Source organism: Colletes gigas, unplaced genomic scaffold, assembly GCF_013123115.1.
Source record: "Colletes gigas isolate AHSC1104 unplaced genomic scaffold, ASM1312311v1 Colletes_gigas_Sc00006, whole genome shotgun sequence".
Classification (NCBI taxonomy): Eukaryota; Metazoa; Arthropoda; class Insecta; order Hymenoptera; family Colletidae; genus Colletes; species Colletes gigas.
In genome coordinates this window covers 2,988,924-3,009,196 of record NW_025106635.1, presented here as the reverse complement: position 1 = coordinate 3,009,196, position 20,273 = coordinate 2,988,924, and the positions used below count along the sequence as shown (strand labels likewise).

The window sequence follows — 20,273 nt, the reverse complement described above, 5'->3', positions numbered from 1 at the left end:
AGGGCTAAAGAAATTAGCCAAAATCTCCTCGTGCTTGTTAACGACCAGATTGTTGAATATACAATATTCGAAAATTTGCCGGGTGTTTAATCCTCGCTTAGCCCACCGCATCGACGCCATGCGCCAAGCGTGGATCATTTTCACCCGAACCAGGCCTCTCGTTATAGACAAATAACCATTTTACTCATTATCCAAGTAGTATTATCCGATATTAGAAAAATTTCTAAACGTTCCATAAATATGTTTCTACTTTTAAAATCACTGGCTTGCTTTTCAATATAGCGATTGCACCCGAATGTTCAGGCTCAGGACACTGACACGGGTGAACGTGACCCAAGGGGTTAAAAATGAACGCGCGACGATTAGAAGTCGGAGCAATAACACCGATATCCAGGCCCCTCGTTCTCGTCTCGATTCGATCGGCCATTGGCGGCCAGAAGGGCGTATATTTATTTCATAAGACGAGGCAAGGGGGTCAATCGTAAAGCGTAAGCTGACCCGGTGGCGGTTCAACACCGGGCACGATCGTAAAACTGGGAAACCGCAGGAGACCCCGGGTGGCGTCGTTAAAGAAACGCTCTTTCTCCCTCTGTTTCGCCGGGTGGTTTTTCCATCCAGCAGCCGAGAATTTCTACGATTTGCACGTGCAAGCCCGGCTTTGGCTCTCTTTCGTTGACGGTGCTAGCGCACCCTTAATGGAGCTCACGAGCGAGAGGCCCGTTAATTAATTGTAATGCCAGCACCGATTCAGAAGCGCATAGCTTGACTGCTGCCTGGTCTAGAGTCGCCGCTGGAAGGGTGGTTCACCCCTCGCGGACTGGGATGGGCGAGAGGGGCTGGGGGGAGGGCAGGAGAATCCGAGGAGAATTACGCCCCCGCGGTAATTAGTACTAATAAACGAGGGGCAGACCCGGCACACGCGCGAGCTCGTTCCGCGGCTTACGCCGATGTTTACGCGAAGGGGGGAAAATTATTTTTCATAGTGTCACTCCCCTCGGTTGCTGGCGCGCGTACTCTACGTTTTTCCCACCCTCGTCCGCTCTTCCGTTGTACCACCCCCTCCCCCCCTCCACCTGCTCTCGTTTCTTGTCGCGGACTCGATATCACATATTTAGTCGGATTTAAACGCAACAAATTGTGTTCTCCGGCTTTTTAGGGGTGAGTTTTTTCCCTCCCCCCGAGCTGTGTCTCCGGAGCTGGCTTAAATCCTTCCTTTTATTTTCGCGTGTTTGCCTCGTTCCCCGTGCATGAATATGCATGGGTCGCGGCGGTGTGCGTACGAGGGTGAGATATTTACCGATGAGTATTATTTCGTTTTTTGGTATTGCGCGGGCATGGACGCTCGCGAGCACGGAAATGGAAATTTTGTCGCGATTGCGCGGGAGGGGGGGAGCAACGCCGTCGCGATATGTGTAACGATGTGTAAATGTCAGATTCAGGTAGTTTTATTTTACGCGTTTGCCCCGATATTGACACAAATTTTGCGAGGGAAACGTTATCGGAAGAACGTGTCTGGGAAGTTTTTAATCGTGTCCCTCTACGTGCACGTTAAAAAAAATTTATTTACGATGTAACGAGCATTCTCATTATAAAGAATTCTTTATAAAATTCGAAACTCTTTGTCCGATATTATAATATAAACAGTGGGAAAAGGTGATTCTGGCCCTTCGATTTATCCGAAATAGGATCTCAGAGGCCATGAAATTTAATATTAGATTTTCATGGTACCGAGAACCAATACCAGGGATCTCGAGAGTTATAGAAGTCAATACGGTACGATTGATCGATTACAGATGCCAATCTGGCACAGAGAACACTGGAATCGTAGAACGCAATACCGCTGGAATTAACAGATTTGGTACCCACAACCCCGGATTTGTCATCGATGACTATGATTTCCAGAGATTTCTAAATAAGGAGAGTTCTAGGAGTCCTGGATATGTCAGGTGATTGCAGGAATTCTTGGGTGTCCCGGAATATCGTATACTCGTTGCCTCTCAGAAGTTTGAAACCATCGAAAACACAAAAGAGACTCGAGGCGTCTTGGAATCTCTGTAACCCCAGGATCATTAGGAAGTCTTACGATCCCCAAGTTTCTCCAAAACCCTCCAGATCTCCTAAGTCTTCGGGAGAGTGTGAATTTTACGCATTTATGGCGTAGTACGTTTCCTACCTTCCCCCTGATTTATCAAACTATGAATTGTTATTTCAGCGTAAGTAAAAATATCACGTGAATCGTCGATAGATTAAACGTTGAAATTTATTATTATCGTCGTACGACAGAAATCGAATGAAATTATTTTCTCTTCGGTAGATTAAATATCGATTTTTGCTGCTCGAATAGCCAACGCCGGTCTTTGCGAATCGCGAATCGTAACTGCAGCTTACGAAGTTTATCACCTTGACCGTCACCAGTATATAACAATTCTAGAAATAAATAAAATACAGAACTCGCATCGCGAGAGTGGACAACGTATATCGCCATTCTGCGTGCATACATTTTGCATACGTTCCGCTTAGGGTTTTCATATTCGCGTACACCGCGAATCCATAAACTCCGGAGCACTGTTTACGACGTATCGATAAAGGTTTTGCACGAACAGAGGATCCCGCCTAAAACGTTTGAACTTCTCCCGCCAAAACGTATTATATATTCCATGAATACGTAACGTTTTATCAAAGTTGGCTCTTGACATCTGGGGATATTCCTACAATTACGTTTTTTCCCCTCCTCCTGGTGAAAAATAAAAGAAAAAACATCGACGATATCTACGATCCCGCGCGATCTAAAAAGCGCGTGCGTCCTCGAGCGGAGCAATTTCGTCCGACATCGTAAAAAACCGTGGTACCGCGGTGCATTCAATTCACGCGTAACACCTCGCTTTATTGCAGCGTTTCGCGTGCATTTTTATACCGCGAACACCTGTTTTCGAGGGCGCCTCGTCCCCTCGATACCCGTTGTATTTCGCCCCTGCTAAACGATCGAGTATTCCGCCGTCCCTTCCACCCATGGATGGGCAAAATGTACTCCAACAAACGCTAATTTGTATTCCATTCCTCATCCAATGCTTTAAAGTATTCTTAACCCAGGTTCTTTCGAATCTTTACTCGAAAGGGATAGAGTTATCGACAAACGTACTTCTTCAAGTATTCCACAAAATCAGTGCAGTCTAAAGTCTACACTAAATTTTGCATAAAGTAGAAATGCTTCTTAAACAAATTCTATCGAATGTTTCAAAAAAGTTTGACGTCGCAGGAATTATTCATACAATCTTCAAGTCCGTGTACATTGTAGTCTACAGCGGTTCGAGGGATGTTAGCTCAACCCCTAATCTTTTTCTACGATCTGTAACGTTATTTACCGCGATACGAAAGAGGTGGAATCGCTACTCTTCCCCGATTCCGAAGAAAAAAGAGAAAGTTGGTTTCGTTTGGAAAAGAAAATCCCCCGTAAAGTATAAAACGTCGGAAAATTTACTCGCCGGCAGCATCGGAGCGTTCAACCCCCGAGGTCGTTTTAAAAGACTAGCAGGACTTGTAAAACCGGAAAATTTATGGGGCAAAGGAACCATCAAATGTTTAATGTTCCCGGAACATGTTGGCTCGTCGAAGGCAACAGCTTTTCGTTGGTAATACGCTATTAGCGTAATATTGAATATTACTATCGAAGTTCAGGTTTGCCTGGTCCCGTTGCCTGCCCCATCATTGTCCTGTAAATTGCAATTTCCAGCGTTCCGACCCGCTCGAATCGCGTCGTAAAATGATCAGATGTTTCAACGAATAATCAACATTGGTCATTATTGTTGACAAAGTAAATAACAGCCGGATAACACGCCGCGGTCGACCGTCCCTCCCCCCGTCCCGAACTTGAATTCCAACAAAATAGTTTATGGACGACAAATTGATACAGCGGGCTTACGTTCGAATGACTTTGTAATTGAAATATTAGGAAATATTTGTCTGGAATGTTCGAGCTGTTTTCATACATCCAATGGTGGTTTATATTTTTCCCTTTCCTACAATACATTTTGGTAAAAATTTAAGAAAATGATTGGATTTTAAAAAGCAATGCAGTTTTTTCGAAGCCAAGTTCAATGTTGCCTTATTCTTTTTGGACCTCTGACAGTTTCAGGGAAATAGTTTTCCACAAATGAGAGGTATCGTTTGCTTTCAGGACGACAAGAAGAAGGCATCGTCGTCGCAAGGTACCTCTGATCAGACGCGATACGGACGACACGTCCGACGAGGTGGTGTCGTTGCACGATCGTCAGCTCCGTTCGATCGAATTTTACGACATGGAGCACAAACCGAAGTATCTGGCGAATAAACGCGGCACCACCAGGCACGGATTTCCAAGCAGGACGAGAAGGGCCGCGACAGCCCGCAAGGAACGCGTATGGGATCACGGCGTGATACCGTACGAGATCGACGGGAACTTTTCTGGCGCCCACAAAGCGCTGTTCAAGCAAGCCATGAGACACTGGGAGAACTTCACTTGCGTGAAATTCGTCGAGAGGGTCCCCGTCGAGCATCCTAATTATATACTTTTCACGGAGAGACCCTGCGGGTGAGTTTGCCAACGCGTGGACAGAAACGTGAACGGATTTAGCGGTAAAAAAAGTAATCGAAACCTGCTTTCATCGGCGATGATCGATCGGTAAAATGTACCACAAACCGGGGATATTAAATTGAACGTGTAATATTCTCGATGAAGAGTAAATAAAGCTTGTTTAATTCAGATGATTGGAGGGAACCGAGTGTCGAGTTTGATTTGCAAAATCTAGAAAATTAGATGAAATTATGAATAAAACTCGATCATTTGCCATTGAATGCGAGTAAATTATAATTAAAAAATAATTATTTCGAGAAGCAAATGGGATCCTCGTGTTTAAATTTCTTTTTTAAATGTTCTTTTGCTACGTCTCGTGCTTCCAGCTGTATTTTCGTTTCTCGAAAACGAAGCATCGCGATGCGCAAAAAGACAAGCACATTTTTTTCATATGTATAATGCACCGGAATTTGCATGTATAATGCATACGGAGTGAATGTATTTTGCTTTATTTTCCAACTAATTTCGCAGATGCTGTTCGTTCGTAGGGAAGAGGGGAAACGGTCCGCAGGCTATAAGCATAGGAAAGAATTGCGACAAATTTGGTATAGTCGTTCACGAATTGGGACACGTCGTTGGCTTTTGGCACGAGCACACTAGACCCGATCGCGACCGTCATGTGCAGATTATTCGTGACAATATCATGTCCGGTGAGTTGAATTTCCAATTATCTTTCTCTTGCATCTGCTATCGAAAAACAGTAAAGCAGATAAAGGGGACGGGAATACCGATTTTTGAAATACATTAAACTGCATTATTGCTGGACAATCTCTATCAGCCAGGAAAATCCATGAAAAAAGAACTTGCTCTGTAATTTTGTGATTTCGTTTGATTGTTCTTTCACGATCGTTTCAATTCACAGCGAGTCGACTCTGAATAAACACTTGTCGAATTGGTAGACGCGATATTTCAAGATCGACTCAGGCTTTAGGATGTGATAAAGTATCTTTATACCTCACTGCGGTACTATAAGCAGATCTCTATGATAGCCCGCGTCTTACGAGCTCTTCATCGACGATGCTCGTCCATGTTTGGCGAACGTGAGAAGGTTTCTGCTCGACGGTGCAAGCTGTATCGCGTCTGGTCCGCGATTTCGGCGACCAGAACCGTTTGCTCGTTTGCCTTCGCGGCGAATAGGTTTCCGTTTTAGATTAATGGACCCAATTTGCCGAAGGTGCCGGGCAAATCTCACCCATCATTAGCGACGACAACTAACCGGGCCAGTGTTCTAATATTTACACGCTTGGTGACAGTCCCTGGACACGGCGATCGCGGTTCGATTAATGGATACTCATAACGGGAATGGTAACGAGCTGTTTAATTAGCGAGACAGCTTCCATCCAGCACCATCTGTTTGCCCCCCGAAATTACATCTTGAGCCGTACACGTCACCAATATTGCGCGTGAACTTTTGTTGACTCTTTGCTAAGATGGCTAATTAACGCGTTTGTTTTGTTTTCGGCTGGAAAATCATTGGAGATGACGCTACATTTGCGGTAATTTCATTTATAAATAATATGTAATAAATGGACCACCTAAATAAGTTGTTCACAAGGACAGAAAGTAGACAATTATAGTTGTTCACGGAAGTACGATACACAGGTAGTTTACAATAATTTTTACGCGAATAAAAAATGAATAAATTGTTGCGTTGCAATGAATCGAGGCAGCCATTCGGACATTCGAATGATCCAACGGGAATTGGACGGCTGTGCCTGGTCCACGGCGATCGAACAACACTTGGCGAACCACGTCGAGGCGGAGAATAGTTGCTGGAACAACAATCGAAAGCTACTCGTTTCTCTGACGTATGTCCTCGTTGTGTACCGGAAACGGTTGACACTGTCGAACGCTTTGGCAACAGAACTCGCACGGCCAATGGAATCGATCGCCTTTGTTTCTTTACCTTCGGCAGCGGAACGTTGAGTCATGAGCTAGTTAGAGTTAGTTATTTGTTCAACATGAAATGTTTGTCGACACGAGGTAATTTAGACCGGCCGCAGATTCGATTAAATTTATGTTTGATGGTATTCGCGTTCGCCTATAGTTACACAGGATTATAGGTAAATAAATTATACTTGTATGCATAAATATTGATACCGGGGCATTAATATACAACGATCTACAATTCTCGATATTAAAATTACATTTATAGCTGCCTTTAATCGCGTGCCTGGAACTTGATTTTTTAGGTCAAGAGTACAATTTCAACAAACTGACGGAAGAGGAAGTGAACTCGCTGGGTCTGCCGTACGATTACGATTCGATCATGCACTATGCGAAGAATACGTTTTCGAGGGGCACCTACTTGGATACGATTCTTCCGATGGAAAGAGACGGGAAGAAACGACCAGAAATCGGGCAAAGACTTAGGCTCAGCGAGGGTGACATCGCCCAAACAAACCTTCTCTACAAATGTCACAGTGAGTTCTCGTTGTGATTGTTGTCTAAACAACGAACGAACGATAGAAATGGTCAGTTTTAAAATTGCTTGTTTCGTATCCACGATTAATTTTCTTCCGGTGTTTTCGTTTGTACCAGAGTGCGGCAGAACGTTTCAAGAAAACAGCGGAAGCTTCGGATCTCCGACTCATCCGAACAGTTCGCCGCCGATAGACGGTGAACGCTGCGAATGGAGGATCACAGCGACCCACGGCGAACGAATAGTTTTAAACATCACATCCTTGGACATATTTAAGAGCAACTTTTGTCGCAGCGACTACTTGGAGATCAGAGACGGATACTGGTACAAGAGCAATGTTCTAGGTAAGCCGAATAAAGCGTGATAACGAAACCGTAAGCAGGGGTTGCAATTTATACTTATCCCGGTGGTTTCTCGGTATATCACCCTACAACTCTTTTCTGGCCATTCCTGAGGCTGTAAAATTGATAGAAAAAATATAATTATAGACATTTTAAGGCACCAACAGAGAAAAAGTTTAGAAACTGCGTTCAAGTTAGGGATCTGTGCACGCGACGGTTTCATTCAGCTGCACATAATACCATAATTAAATTCAACGATTACTTTAATCGCAAGGCTCTGGTCAAACGCGAACAAAGATAGTAAAAAGAAAACTGTGTCACCTGTGAACTTTCAACAGGTTTGATTCACAGTGTTATTAATGGTCAGTTTGATCGCGATGTAGGTCGATTCTGCGGAAGCGGGAAGATCCACGAGCCGGTCGTCTCCACCGGAAGCCGAATGCTGGTAACGTACGTGACGTCCAGTCGTCAAAGCGGATATCGCGGTTTCACGGCGAGCTACGAAGCAGTTTGCGGCGGTGACGTCGAGCTAGATGGCACCGGTCATTTGGAGTCGCCCAATTACCCGGAAGAGTACCAGTTCAGCAAGGAGTGCATTTGGAAGTTGTCGGTCCCGGAGAATTTCCAAGTGGCTCTAAAGTTTCAATCCTTCGAGATCGAGAACCACGACAATTGTGTGTACGACTACGTGGAGGTACGCGACGGTCATAACACGGACTCGCCATTGATCGGGGTTTACTGCGGCTACAAAATACCACCGGACATTAAGTCCACCGGGAACAAACTTTTGGTGAAGTTCGTTAGCGACGTATCCGTGCAGAAGCCTGGATTTTCGGCCACGTTCATGAAAGGTGCAGTTTTACTTGTGTTCCATAACGTTAATACAAGTACTTTGATCGTCCGTAAATTCTTGATCATTATGTACGGTTAAATGGAAGGGTGAACCAAGTGTACACCAAAACTATAGTTGAAACATTGTTATATTCTAATATCAACAGTGTTTAATAAATGTTCCAGAATTCGACGAGTGCGTGCTGATCGAACACGGATGCGAACACGATTGCATCAATACTTTGGGTGGGTTTGAGTGTTCCTGTAAGCCAGGTTACGAGTTACACTCCGACGGGAAACACTGCGAAGGTAAATTACCACCCAGGAGTAACTTTGGTTTTTCTTATCCGGAGACAACGTTTGATAAAATATTTTTATTTTAAAAAACCGATATCATTGCTCGAATTTATTTCGACTGATTAAAACGTGGGTTACCGTTAGATGCGTGCGGCGGCGTATTCGAAGAGAGCAACGGAACCATCACGAGCCCTTCGTTTCCGGTAACTTACCTAGGAAACAAGGACTGCGTCTGGGAAATCATAGCTCCTCCCCAATACCGTATCACGTTAAATTTCACTCATTTCGATCTGGAGGGCACCAATGCTCGCCAACAAGAATGCGAATACGATTCCGTCGAAGTGAGCAGCAAGCTCGGAGACGACATTTTGAGGAAACATGGGATTTTCTGTGGCTCGAGAATACCATCGTTAATCACGTCGGAAGGAAACTTTATGAGAGTGACTTTCACGTCCGACAATAGGTAACAATGTTTTTCATTTTAAATATCGTAACGCGAAAGTACCCATTGGAACTATGAATGAACATACATCAGTTTGTATTTTTGTCCGTCTACTCGAGTGTCCTGTAACCACAGGTTCTACTAGGGGAATTTTCTTTCTATTCCGCTGGATGATAACTATAGTTGACACAAAATCAATTAGCCTCTCAAGGACATTAATGAGCTACCCCCACCATGTCATTTGGTTAGCCTGTTACGCCATCTCTCGTTTTCTCGCATAAGCCTGCAGGCATTCGCTTGTCTGTCTCTCAAATAGAGCATTAGAGTGGGGTTTGTGTCTGGCCTGATTCATAGTCAGAGACGTGGCCATCATCGACCAATTGATTTTGTCTAGACTATAGCGATGGGATCAAACGCGTCGTAAATGTGTTTAACCGTTGGTTCATGGATGCAAAATGAATAGAAATTAACCCGCTGATATCGTGCGTTTCTATTTTCTCTTATTACAGTATTCAGAAAACAGGTTTCGCAGCTATTTTCTTTACGGACATGGACGAGTGTGCGAACAATAATGGTGGCTGCCAACACGAATGCAAGAACACGATAGGTTCTTATCAATGTTTGTGCCACAACGGTTTCACGCTTCATGAGAATGGACACGATTGCAAAGAAGGTGGTTGCAAGTACGAAATCGTCGCACCTATGGGCACCATTACTTCGCCAAACTATCCAGATAACTATCCTGGGCTCAAGGATTGCGTTTGGCACTTTCTTACCAAACCTGGTCACCGTATCAAATTAGTAAGTAATACTTAACGATATTCTAAAATAGTAAAATTTCGTTGTCAAGTGATAAATTTATTTGGATCGTAAAATAGAAAAATAAACTAATTCACGATCGTACATAACTTGGACGTTTTATAGGTTTTTAAAGTGTTCGAGATGGAATCCCATCAAGAGTGCGCTTACGATCATATCGCCATTTACGACGGCGATTCGCCGGATAGTCATATCCTCGGTAAATTCTGCGGTACTAAAGAACCTCATCCAATTCTGGCGACCGGAAATCAAATGTATATGGTCTTTAAGAGCGACGCCTCGGTCCAGAGGAAAGGTTTTCTCGCGACTCATAGCACTGGTAAGTAAATCGCAATAAAAAACAACGGGATTTTAAAATAGTAAAATTTACTCTGTATATTTTTATGGTATCATTCTAAGGATTATACTTTTAAAAGACCTTTGCGTTACCAACAATTTTGATATCGCTCTCGAGGCACGCACCCTTTCGTGCACACATTCGCAAAATCGCATTCGGCCATCGAAATCGCATGTCAATTATCGCGCGCGCGCTGCACTGTATTCGTAATAAATACTAGAGCCAGTAATTTGATCGAAGTTAATCGCTCGGAAACGCTTGGTATCAGACCCTATACGGCGTTTAATCCAACTCTGATGGCGTAATTGTGCTCCACAGCCTGCGGTGGCCATCTCACTGCGACGAACGAAGTGAAACATTTGTACTCGCACGCGAAGTACGGTTATCATAATTACGACCACAGAACGGACTGCGATTGGGCAATCGAGGCACCGCCCGGCAAAAATGTACATTTGACCTTCCTTATGTTCCAACTCGAGTCCGAAAGCGAGTGCAATTACGATTTTGTCGAAGTTTACGCTGGTTTGGACACGTCCGGGCTCCTCTACGGACGGTATTGTGGAAACGGCGTAAGTATAACATTTTCTTTGAACATTTTAACTCCAAACCTACCAATGACTGTTTTTAAGATTTCATTTCTAATCTTATTGTTTGTTTTCTCAGAAAAATATGTAATCTATTATGCCTACCGCTACCGGTCTGATCGGTTGAGCAATTTATATTTTTTTTATGTAGAAAACTGGACAAAATATGGTATCAAATTCTGGTTAGCTTCCGATGTTAATAGGAAATACATAGTAAAGGTAACAGGAGAGAATCTTCAGTCTCCAGTGTCTCAGAACATTCTAATAAAGCGTATTAAAAATACTAAAACTTTAGACGCGTGCAGTTCCGAAACTACTAGTGCTTTATTAATTTTTAAACCACTGTTGGCAGCGGTGAAGTCTCCCCTTTAAAATGGTTTTTGGTTTTTGTCGATCGGACTTTCCGTTTTCGAGATATCGTAATTTATGTAAAAGGTAATTTTTTTATCTCTGTCTCCGTCTTACGCGCTCGGACCTCCTTGTCGCACGTTGACCTACTAACCGAGCGACCGAGTGACGTCACGTTTACTATTTACTACGTGCACGTGCAGTCAATGGCGCCGCGACGTAAACAATGAAACGTAAACAAACTTCGGACCCTTATATCTCGATAAATAGCCACCGCATCGACTTGAAATTAAAATCGTCATATCTCCGGAACTAATTAAGCTATCGACTTGTTCGAACGCTCATTTTAAAGGGTATTTCATCCTCTATCCAATCACTATAACAACTACTATAATTTATGCTGTCTATTATGTTTATTTTCACATTTACTTTGACACTACGTACCCAAATAAGTTTCAACAATTTCTATAAATTGTTTATATAATTGAAAATGAATTAGGTTTGGTGTTAAATAAGATGATCGTTCAGAATACTACAAAATAGATAAAGTACTGATCCGTTTGAGTCCTTCGGTGTAGAGGTCCGTAATACTTTTGTCCAGCACATTATTACCCTCGAAACTAATTGCGTTTCAGAACGCGACAGATTTCGTTTCGATGGGCGAGGCGCTGCTGGTGAGATTCAGAACCGACGACACGATATCGAACAAGGGTTTCGTGGCTCGTTTCGTCGCGGTGGACCGTAAGGACAGCGGTGAGAACTACGGAGGTTCAGAGGACGAGGACGTCGACGAGGAGAATCTCTGATCCGTGGCCGGCCTCGCCAATCGACTGGGTTACGGATTCTACATAGGTTCGCTTTTGCGAAGTAACGAACAAAGTGAAAACGAATAACGTCTCACTGTCCGGACGGAACGTTAAACGTTCGACGGAGTCGTAGCCCTGACGTTGGATCCTGCTCGATCGTCGAGGCCGTAAAGCTTGCAGAACCGTTGCAAGCACACCGAAACGAACCGAACGATTATTAATTTTCGATTCCCGATAAACCGGTGGAAGGATAATTTATTCCATCGGCGAGGAGGCGCGTTAGTTAAACGGCTTTCCATTTGGATTAGTATGTACGACCTTAAAATTCGGCCTACCATTCGGGCCAATCGTGCCATTATATGTTTAGGTAGAATTGCATTATACTGTTAACTCTTCTAAGTTCGAACCCCAGTGAGACACAGCACGTTCCATTCAGGAGACAGAAGGATGTGGACGTCAGAAACGTTGCCAAAGCGGTATTCCGTGACCGATCATGGAACACCATCGATTATGAAGTAATTATAAGTGATCGATAACCGACCGAGAAAGGCACGAAAAGTCGACGATAAAAGAGAATCCAAATTCCGTCGACGTTGTTCTCTCAAACACTGCCCCGCGATCGTACCAAATGATTTTGACGAAGTTTCGAGATCGCTTTCTTCTCGATCTGCGTAATACTTTCCGATTCCCGGCTCTTTCTTCCTCGACGAAAGTGCTTCGCCATACGGTGTACTTTTTAAGAGTTTCGCGTAAACGTATGCAATTAAATGGTTTTAACGTTAACACGATAAAATGATAAACAATCCAGCGAAACGAGAGTATTTTCAATCGAACGTCTCTCGGCGGAAACCTTCCAAACGACAACTTGTGCAAATACTTGGGTAATCTAGATATAAATTTAGAGATAGCGCTGACCGGTCCTAAAGTCAGCGATAGAAATTTTAAGGCGAACCTCGAACGACCGTCTTTGATCGAACTGTTCCGCGCGTACGCGTAACTCGAGGTTCTCGTCGAACGTTTATTGTACATAGATAAAATTTAGATATGTAGACGTCGTGCCGTTTTATATGTAGTCATAGGATCGACGAACGATCGAATATTTCGCTGTCCGAGTGTGGATTTTCCGACAGTTCTCGACTCCGTACTTTCGTCCGTGATTCTCGCTAAAACGTTACGGAGCGACGACGAACAGGATGGCCCAATTTATTCAATCCACGCAAGTCGTCGACGTGTTACGCGCGATGTTAAAAAGATCATAAAAGAAGGTACTTGACTCCATTTTAAAGGATAACGATGTAGTTTAGTTGCGAAACGTTATCGCCAATAAGAGCAACTTTTAGTACTTACGTAATATTATTTGAAACATTTCAAGTTTTGTCCAAATCATTTTCGTATATCATTACCAATTCGAGCGCTAAACCAGGGCATCACGGATGAAATCGGAGACTGTTGCAGAATGAAATTGTTCCAATCAGATCGTACGACTAAGTTAACCATTTAGAGAGTAACGATTTAATAAAGAAAACATCGGCATATTATACTCCCGAAGAAGTGCAGCTAAAGTAACTAAAAGTCGCAATGATTTCGTCATAGCTTGTCCACTTACTGGGTATATGATTTAAGTATTGGAAGTTTTGTAACGACTTGCGGCTGAATAGTGAGAGAATACGTTTGTAAAGTCATTGTATGAAAACGTTGGTCGGATCGCGTTCAGCGAGAGACGACGAGCTGCGAAAACGAAAATCACGCTACGTTTGATACAAGGGAACGTATCATTCCAAATTCATCGAGATAATCGTGCTTTCGATACAAAAGAAAGAAAGGAAAATAATGCTGTTCTTTGTACATTGTATTCGTAAATCGCGCGCGTTGCATGTAATCTTGTATCGCGTAAGAAACACCATACTTACAAGCAAAGATATCAGTGATAGTATCGTTCGAATAAGGGCCTCGTTTCGAAATTTTCTATATTCTTTGTACGTAATGCACTGCCTCGTGTACGTTTCTAACAACGTTACACAAAAATTGTTCTCGAAAACGATGTACGTTTGGTTCGGTTTTATTTTATTCTATACATCGTGAGACAAATACCGGCCTATACTGATCGAAAGGACACGTTTGTACCCGTACGCGAGTGGAAAGACGCGCGACGATGATTAAATTTGTTTGCAAGTATGTTTGCTGTTCGCAGCAAGTGCACGTGTACGTGTACAAAAGTACACGCATATAAAGATGATCTGTCAAAAGAAATCGTACATTTAATACATACGTATAATAATACCTTATCTATTAACGAATGATAAGAGCAACATTAAGCGCCGCGTCAAGTTCCTTTTTGTAAATTATATGTGATTTATTTGTTCTCAGAAATACACGTTATAGGCACTCTATATATTACTAAGCAAGTATATGCAACCGATGCACTCGTTTCTTCTATAGCGTTCCAAGTGTTCCCTCACTCCGTGCCATTTCCTTCGTATTACAAAATACAACTTTGTTACAGTTTCCTTTCTTGATGCAATTGTTAATTAATACTTAAACGACTTACCAGCAAAACATGTACAGAAAAATAATGAAAACAACCTACCTACGCGTGATAGAAATAACTATGATCGAATCCCGCATTTGTACCTACTATGATTTGTTCCAGCAGACGATTCACGCGGCTAGTTGGAGCTGAGAGTATACATAAGCAACGCGGTACATACAAGGTAATCATACATTATAAAATTCTAACAATATATTAGAAATTAATATTTGTTTATGCTTAATTTCTGGCCAGACATCATATTTTCGGAAAAGAATTTTTTTCTCGAAATTGCGTAGGATTTCGGGGGTATGTCTATCCACCAAAAATGATTGTAATTGACCCCCTCGACCGAAAATAATTTTTTTAGAACGACTTGAAAATTTTTTTTTTCGCCGAAAAATTTCAGCTGCTACCCTCTATTGATTTCTTTTTTTTAATTTGTTTTTTTGATTGCAGTTTTCTTAGGACAGCTGCCTGTCGTCGAATAATACTGCGTGACCTTTTTCAATCCCTCCCATAGTCAACTCACATGTATTTACGCACACTATAGTTGCCCATCGATACTAATTCAGTGAATAGTTTCTCAAGTGACCGCCGTCCATGAGAAGAGGACGTTAAAATCACCTCCGAATTTTCAGGTCGGTATGGCAGTCTGATTGAAAGTCCATAAGGTGAAAAATCTATTTGTATACCTCGTCTGTGCTTTCACCATATGAACTTTCGTGGCCCAATCTGACTGCATTTCACATGGATGGAGTTGACTATGGAAGGAATTAAAATTAATTTCTGAATCTGTTGGTAACGTTGCGAATGACACGAAAATGGTAATGGAGTTTCGAGACCCCATAAAAATGGGCTGAAAAAATACATTGCATGAAAGATCTACTCGTATACCTCGTCTGTGATCAGGCCACACTTTTGCCAGTGGTGGTATTACATGATAAATCACCGACGAAAGGAATCTGAATATTCAAGAATTATTGGTACAGTATCCACGAGAAACATTTAACTTCGATACAAGGAATCATGCGACTTCAGCTAACTATATTCGGTGAACGAGATCGCGACGGATGCAAGGACAATAAAATGCGTGGTCGATCTGTTACGTCATCGGGTACAGTTGTAAGTACTGATGTTGATGTTAATATCGGCGATCAACTTTCATGATCATTCTTGAAACCGATATACTTGCAAACTGGAATCGGCATAAAACGGAAAACGAACGTGGTCGTGACTTTTGAACGAAAACAAACGTTTCTGTGACGATAAAGATGTTTATTTATGTCTATGTATATTTTGTATTTGAAGCATTTAAACAAAAAATCGGTCCCTGCCACCAAATCCACGACTCCGTTCATCCTCATTTGAAATAGATCTTTTGAGTAATAGAAATAAGTGAAATAATCATAAAATGATCCTGGAGTTCACTCCGGGACTACCGCAATTATGTCGATGCACAGTTGAGTTATTTTAAGCGACAATGGTTTGTGCCCCACCCTTGCATGTCTTCCTGGGGAACGATCGTCGCGATTTACCGCTTTCCTTAGTGGAGATCTGACCGTCTGTGACCAATTTTAGAAAAAGTGAGCGGCCGAGTAGCACATGCGCTCTCATGGACAACTCTCATCCTTCCTTGGCACTCCTCCATGAAAAGGAACGACGGAATAACTTCGCAAGGCGAAAAAGGATAATCGCGCCGTTTCATGAGCCTTAGCCTCTTTCTTTACGAGAAGATTAAAATATTATAAAATCCTGATCTCTGAAACATTGCAACTAGAGAAGCATAGCGCCAGGCTAGTAAAACATGTACATAGCTTTTAGTAAATTTATCAAAGTGCAAGACCCTTTCATAACAATCACGAAACATGTTAATTTATAATAAATTCGAAATTGGTAGGAATTCGCTAATAAGATATTACTGAAAATGCTGTACAATAATGAATTCATAGTTTGCCGCAATCGTTATACGTACGTATGCAACTTGTGAATAGATGCACAGCAGCGCAACGTCTATTCTTAGCCAATGGGCAAGTTCAACGCCCATAAGCAATCGTGGTAGTTTTGCAACTAAATATAAATGTCACGTTGTTTTGCATTACTTTGCTCGCAAAATTCTATGCACGTGTAAAAGACTCGTTAAGTTATTCGCGGGAGTAGACAAAATTATTAAATATTTACAACAGCATGCAGGAAAATGTTCTCTTTTTTATGTACAAAATAATTATTTTTTTCGTAATATACATTTAGAATCTGCTTGACATATAACTGTTTTTAAATAGATTTTTGTTTTATAATATGTATAAAATCGATAATAATTTGCAAGACCTACATTATTTGAAAAATTCAGGTACCGCATTACACTATCACGCAACTTTCTCTCAAGCATCTTTTCACATACTTACGGCGAGAAACTCTGATGACAATCATTTCATGACATACAATGACGAGAAAGTCAATTTACAGCTATCTCATGTTTACAATATCTAATAAAAATTTATCTTCAATTTACTTAATTAAAATGTCTATTTCGGGAAGAATATTATCTACGATTTTAATTCTACGTGCGAAAATCATTTTTTAAACGATAACACATATTGTTCTGCAATTCGAATTTTATCAAGATTGTCTAATTTAATGAAGGAAATAACTGCTGTTGAATTTGTATTAATTATAAATTAATATTGTTTCACGATCCGTTCCAGTAGTTTGAATATTAATGTGTTTATAACGTCGTGATCGTACGTATTATTTTCCGCGTACGTTAAGGACACGTAAGTAAATCCACACATGCCTTGTAACAACGGTATGTGTTCCCAGGCATAATCTACTTTACAAGGTGAAAATTATTATTCATTCTCTATAATAATAAAATCAAACGTAATTGAAGTACGTCCAAACGGGATTTTCAAAATGTGCACGAATAACTGCTAAAATATTCAGCCACGAACGGCCATTAATTTACGGTTTAGTGTATCGCATTGTAGTTCGATCCACACCATAAATACATTATTACAGTTATCGTACTCTCCTATTACGAGGGGATATTGCGAATAAACCGTTACCGAGTCAACGAACAGGTCATTACATATCAATTTCCCCTCTAGGCTTGTCGAAATTTGTAAAATCAATAAAAGAAATGTCGCATGACAGAAACATAGTACTATATTTTGCGAGGAAAGAACATGCGTGTAGGCCGTGGCGTGCTGCGGTCGAATGTCGGCCAATCAGAAACGAGAGTGAAGTCATCGTCAGCCAATGGCCATGCGCCAAAAGAGTCGATAGTCAGGGGTATAAGATCCCCGTTGCGGGCGTCACTCGCGCATTAATCGTTTGGTGTTCCTTGAGACATTGTGTGTGGTTGATAACAGTAGCTCCATTACTTGCTCTAACCGTCGACTATCCAATTTCTACAAGAACCTAAAACTCTTCTTCAGACTTCAAAATGGTAAGGAAAGAATTAGTAAAAGTTTCGCGGTCGAAAATTATGTATTTGATGAGTTATGCGTGTTTATTCGAAGTAGTCGGTTAGCTCGCGACGCTTTGCACCGGCCGGCTCCGCCCTTTCCGTTGAATCTCGTTTACTGTTACGATACCGTTAAAACGGATGAAATATTTATATTTTTAATCAAATTTTCGTATTTGTTTCTTTCGAAAACGCGTCAATGATAGATAACATATGTCAAATTCGGCAAATTTAAGATTTCGTTGTTTCGCGTTTGTCGAGGAGCGGGGGAAAGTGCGCGTCGCTTTGTGATGACGCGATCAATGTTTCTAAGAAATGGTTTTTGTCGGATATTTTTTGTTCTTGTTCATACGTTATGAAACATAAACGCTATTGTCGTTATAATATATTTAATATCATGTATTACGCGATATTTTTCTATGATTTATAAAAAATATTTTTAATAAAACTTATATTCGCCATTTTGCTAACAATGGCTTACATACATTTAATTCTCTTTCCAGCGTGAATGTATCTCAATCCACGTTGGCCAGGCTGGTGTCCAGATTGGAAATGCTTGTTGGGAATTATATTGCCTAGAACATGGCATTCAACCTGATGGTCAAATGCCATCAGACAAAACCATTGGTGGAGGTGACGATAGTTTCAACACATTTTTCAGTGAAACTGGTGCCGGAAAACATGTTCCTAGAGCTGTTTTCATCGACTTAGAGCCTACAGTAGTCGGTACGTAATCATTATTAATTTAATAAATATTTTTTCATTTCGTATAGTTTGTTTAAATAATTTAAATTTTATTATAAAATTTTTCATTTTCCGAATATTTTTCTTTCCAGACGAGGTTCGCACAGGCACTTATCGTCAACTGTTCCACCCTGAACAACTCATCACAGGCAAGGAAGATGCTGCAAACAATTACGCTCGTGGTCATTACACAATTGGCAAAGAAATCGTCGATCTCGTTTTGGACCGTATTCGTAAGCTTGCAGATCAATGTACAGGATTACAAGGTTTCCTAATCTTCCACTCGTTTGGTGGCGGCACCGGTTCTGGCTTCACATCTTTGTTGATGGAACGCCTTTCTGTGGATTATGGAAAGAAGTCGAAGTTAGAGTTTGCTATTTACCCAGCCCCTCAAGTCTCTACCGCTGTGGTTGAACCCTACAACTCCATTCTCACCACCCATACTACTCTAGAACATTCCGATTGTGCATTTATGGTCGATAATGAGGCTATTTACGATATCTGTCGGCGTAATTTGGACATTGAGAGACCAACATACACAAATTTGAACAGACTGATAGGTCAAATCGTTTCTTCGATCACTGCCTCGCTTCGTTTCGACGGCGCTTTGAACGTTGATCTGACGGAATTCCAGACAAATTTGGTACCTTACCCAAGAATTCACTTCCCTCTCGTAACCTACGCGCCAGTCATTTCTGCAGAGAAGGCTTATCACGAGCAACTTTCTGTTGCGGAAATAACAAATGCTTGCTTCGAGCCAGCTAATCAGATGGTCAAATGTGATCCACGTCACGGAAAGTACATGGCTTGTTGTATGTTGTACAGAGGAGATGTTGTACCTAAGGATGTTAATGCAGCTATTGCAACTATCAAGACAAAGCGCACTATCCAATTCGTCGATTGGTGCCCGACTGGATTCAAAGTTGGTATTAATTATCAGCCGCCTACTGTTGTGCCTGGCGGTGATCTTGCCAAAGTGCAACGGGCTGTCTGCATGTTGTCCAACACTACTGCTATCGCGGAAGCTTGGGCCCGACTTGACCATAAATTCGATTTGATGTATGCCAAGAGAGCATTTGTACACTGGTATGTTGGTGAGGGTATGGAAGAAGGTGAGTTCTCCGAAGCACGTGAAGATCTTGCTGCTTTGGAGAAAGATTACGAGGAAGTTGGTATGGATTCCGCCGAGGGTGAAGGAGAGGGAGCTGAAGAATACTAAGCTGATCTTCATCACAGATTTTCAACGAGAAACAACATGAAATAAACGAGCGAATTTGCAAATGTTGCTGTTTTATGTATGTTACCCATCCTTCATATAATTTAACTATTTCCATCAATAATTAAATAATTCGATGATTGTTTTCACTTAGTTTCTTTGAGAATTTCAAATAATTTGATATTCAAACGGAAGTACGAAAAGAGGCTCGGTGAATTACATTAATATTTTGAAATGTTTGTTAATATGTTAAATGTTTTGGCCAATATTAAGTCGAATATAATTATTACCGAGCAGTAAAGGTTGTTATGATAATATACCTCGGTTCTGAAATTTATCAACAGAGTAATTAACATTGTTCTCTGTCCGGCCTTTTAGCGGTGTTATCAAATAGCACAATCTTATGACACATATACGGGTCGTGGATAGAACATTTTAAAGTATATTCAATTTGTATTGGTCATTCTTTCGATAATTTTGTTCA

At 41.6% G+C, this 20,273-nt stretch overlaps 3 protein-coding genes across 4 annotated transcripts in view; all 3 read left to right on the top strand.

Annotated features, from left to right (window-relative positions):
• Positions 1-14,360, top strand: part of LOC122395771 (tolloid-like protein 2) — a 53,681-nt gene extending 39,321 nt beyond the window's left edge. The window contains exons 5-15 of the mRNA XM_043393620.1: positions 4,175-4,567; positions 5,081-5,259; positions 6,802-7,032; positions 7,151-7,375; positions 7,756-8,223; positions 8,390-8,512; positions 8,645-8,963; positions 9,452-9,743; positions 9,867-10,080; positions 10,417-10,667; positions 11,666-14,360. Of these exons, the coding sequence (XP_043249555.1) occupies positions 4,175-4,567; positions 5,081-5,259; positions 6,802-7,032; positions 7,151-7,375; positions 7,756-8,223; positions 8,390-8,512; positions 8,645-8,963; positions 9,452-9,743; positions 9,867-10,080; positions 10,417-10,667; positions 11,666-11,836 (2,866 nt within the window). The 3' untranslated portion in view covers positions 11,837-14,360. The remainder of the gene's footprint in view (positions 1-4,174; positions 4,568-5,080; positions 5,260-6,801; positions 7,033-7,150; positions 7,376-7,755; positions 8,224-8,389; positions 8,513-8,644; positions 8,964-9,451; positions 9,744-9,866; positions 10,081-10,416; positions 10,668-11,665) is intronic.
• On the top strand, positions 9,595-19,854 carry LOC122395772 (tubulin alpha-1 chain). 2 transcript variants are annotated; one of them, XM_043393622.1, is made up of 3 exons: positions 9,595-9,615; positions 18,333-18,555; positions 18,666-19,854. In XM_043393622.1, the coding sequence occupies exons 1-3, from the start codon at positions 9,595-9,597 to the stop codon at positions 19,790-19,792; spliced, it is 1,371 nt and encodes a 456-aa protein (XP_043249557.1). In that variant the 3' UTR covers positions 19,793-19,854. The 2 variants fall into 2 exon arrangements, with proteins under 2 accessions (XP_043249557.1, XP_043249556.1); XM_043393621.1 differs by lacking the exon at positions 9,595-9,615 and adding an exon at positions 17,691-17,811.
• Positions 19,783-20,273, top strand: part of LOC122395770 — a 124,736-nt gene continuing 124,245 nt past the window's right edge. Inside the window, exon 1 of the mRNA XM_043393619.1 lies at positions 19,783-19,868. The gene's annotated coding sequence lies outside the window, so the exon portion shown is untranslated. The remainder of the gene's footprint in view (positions 19,869-20,273) is intronic.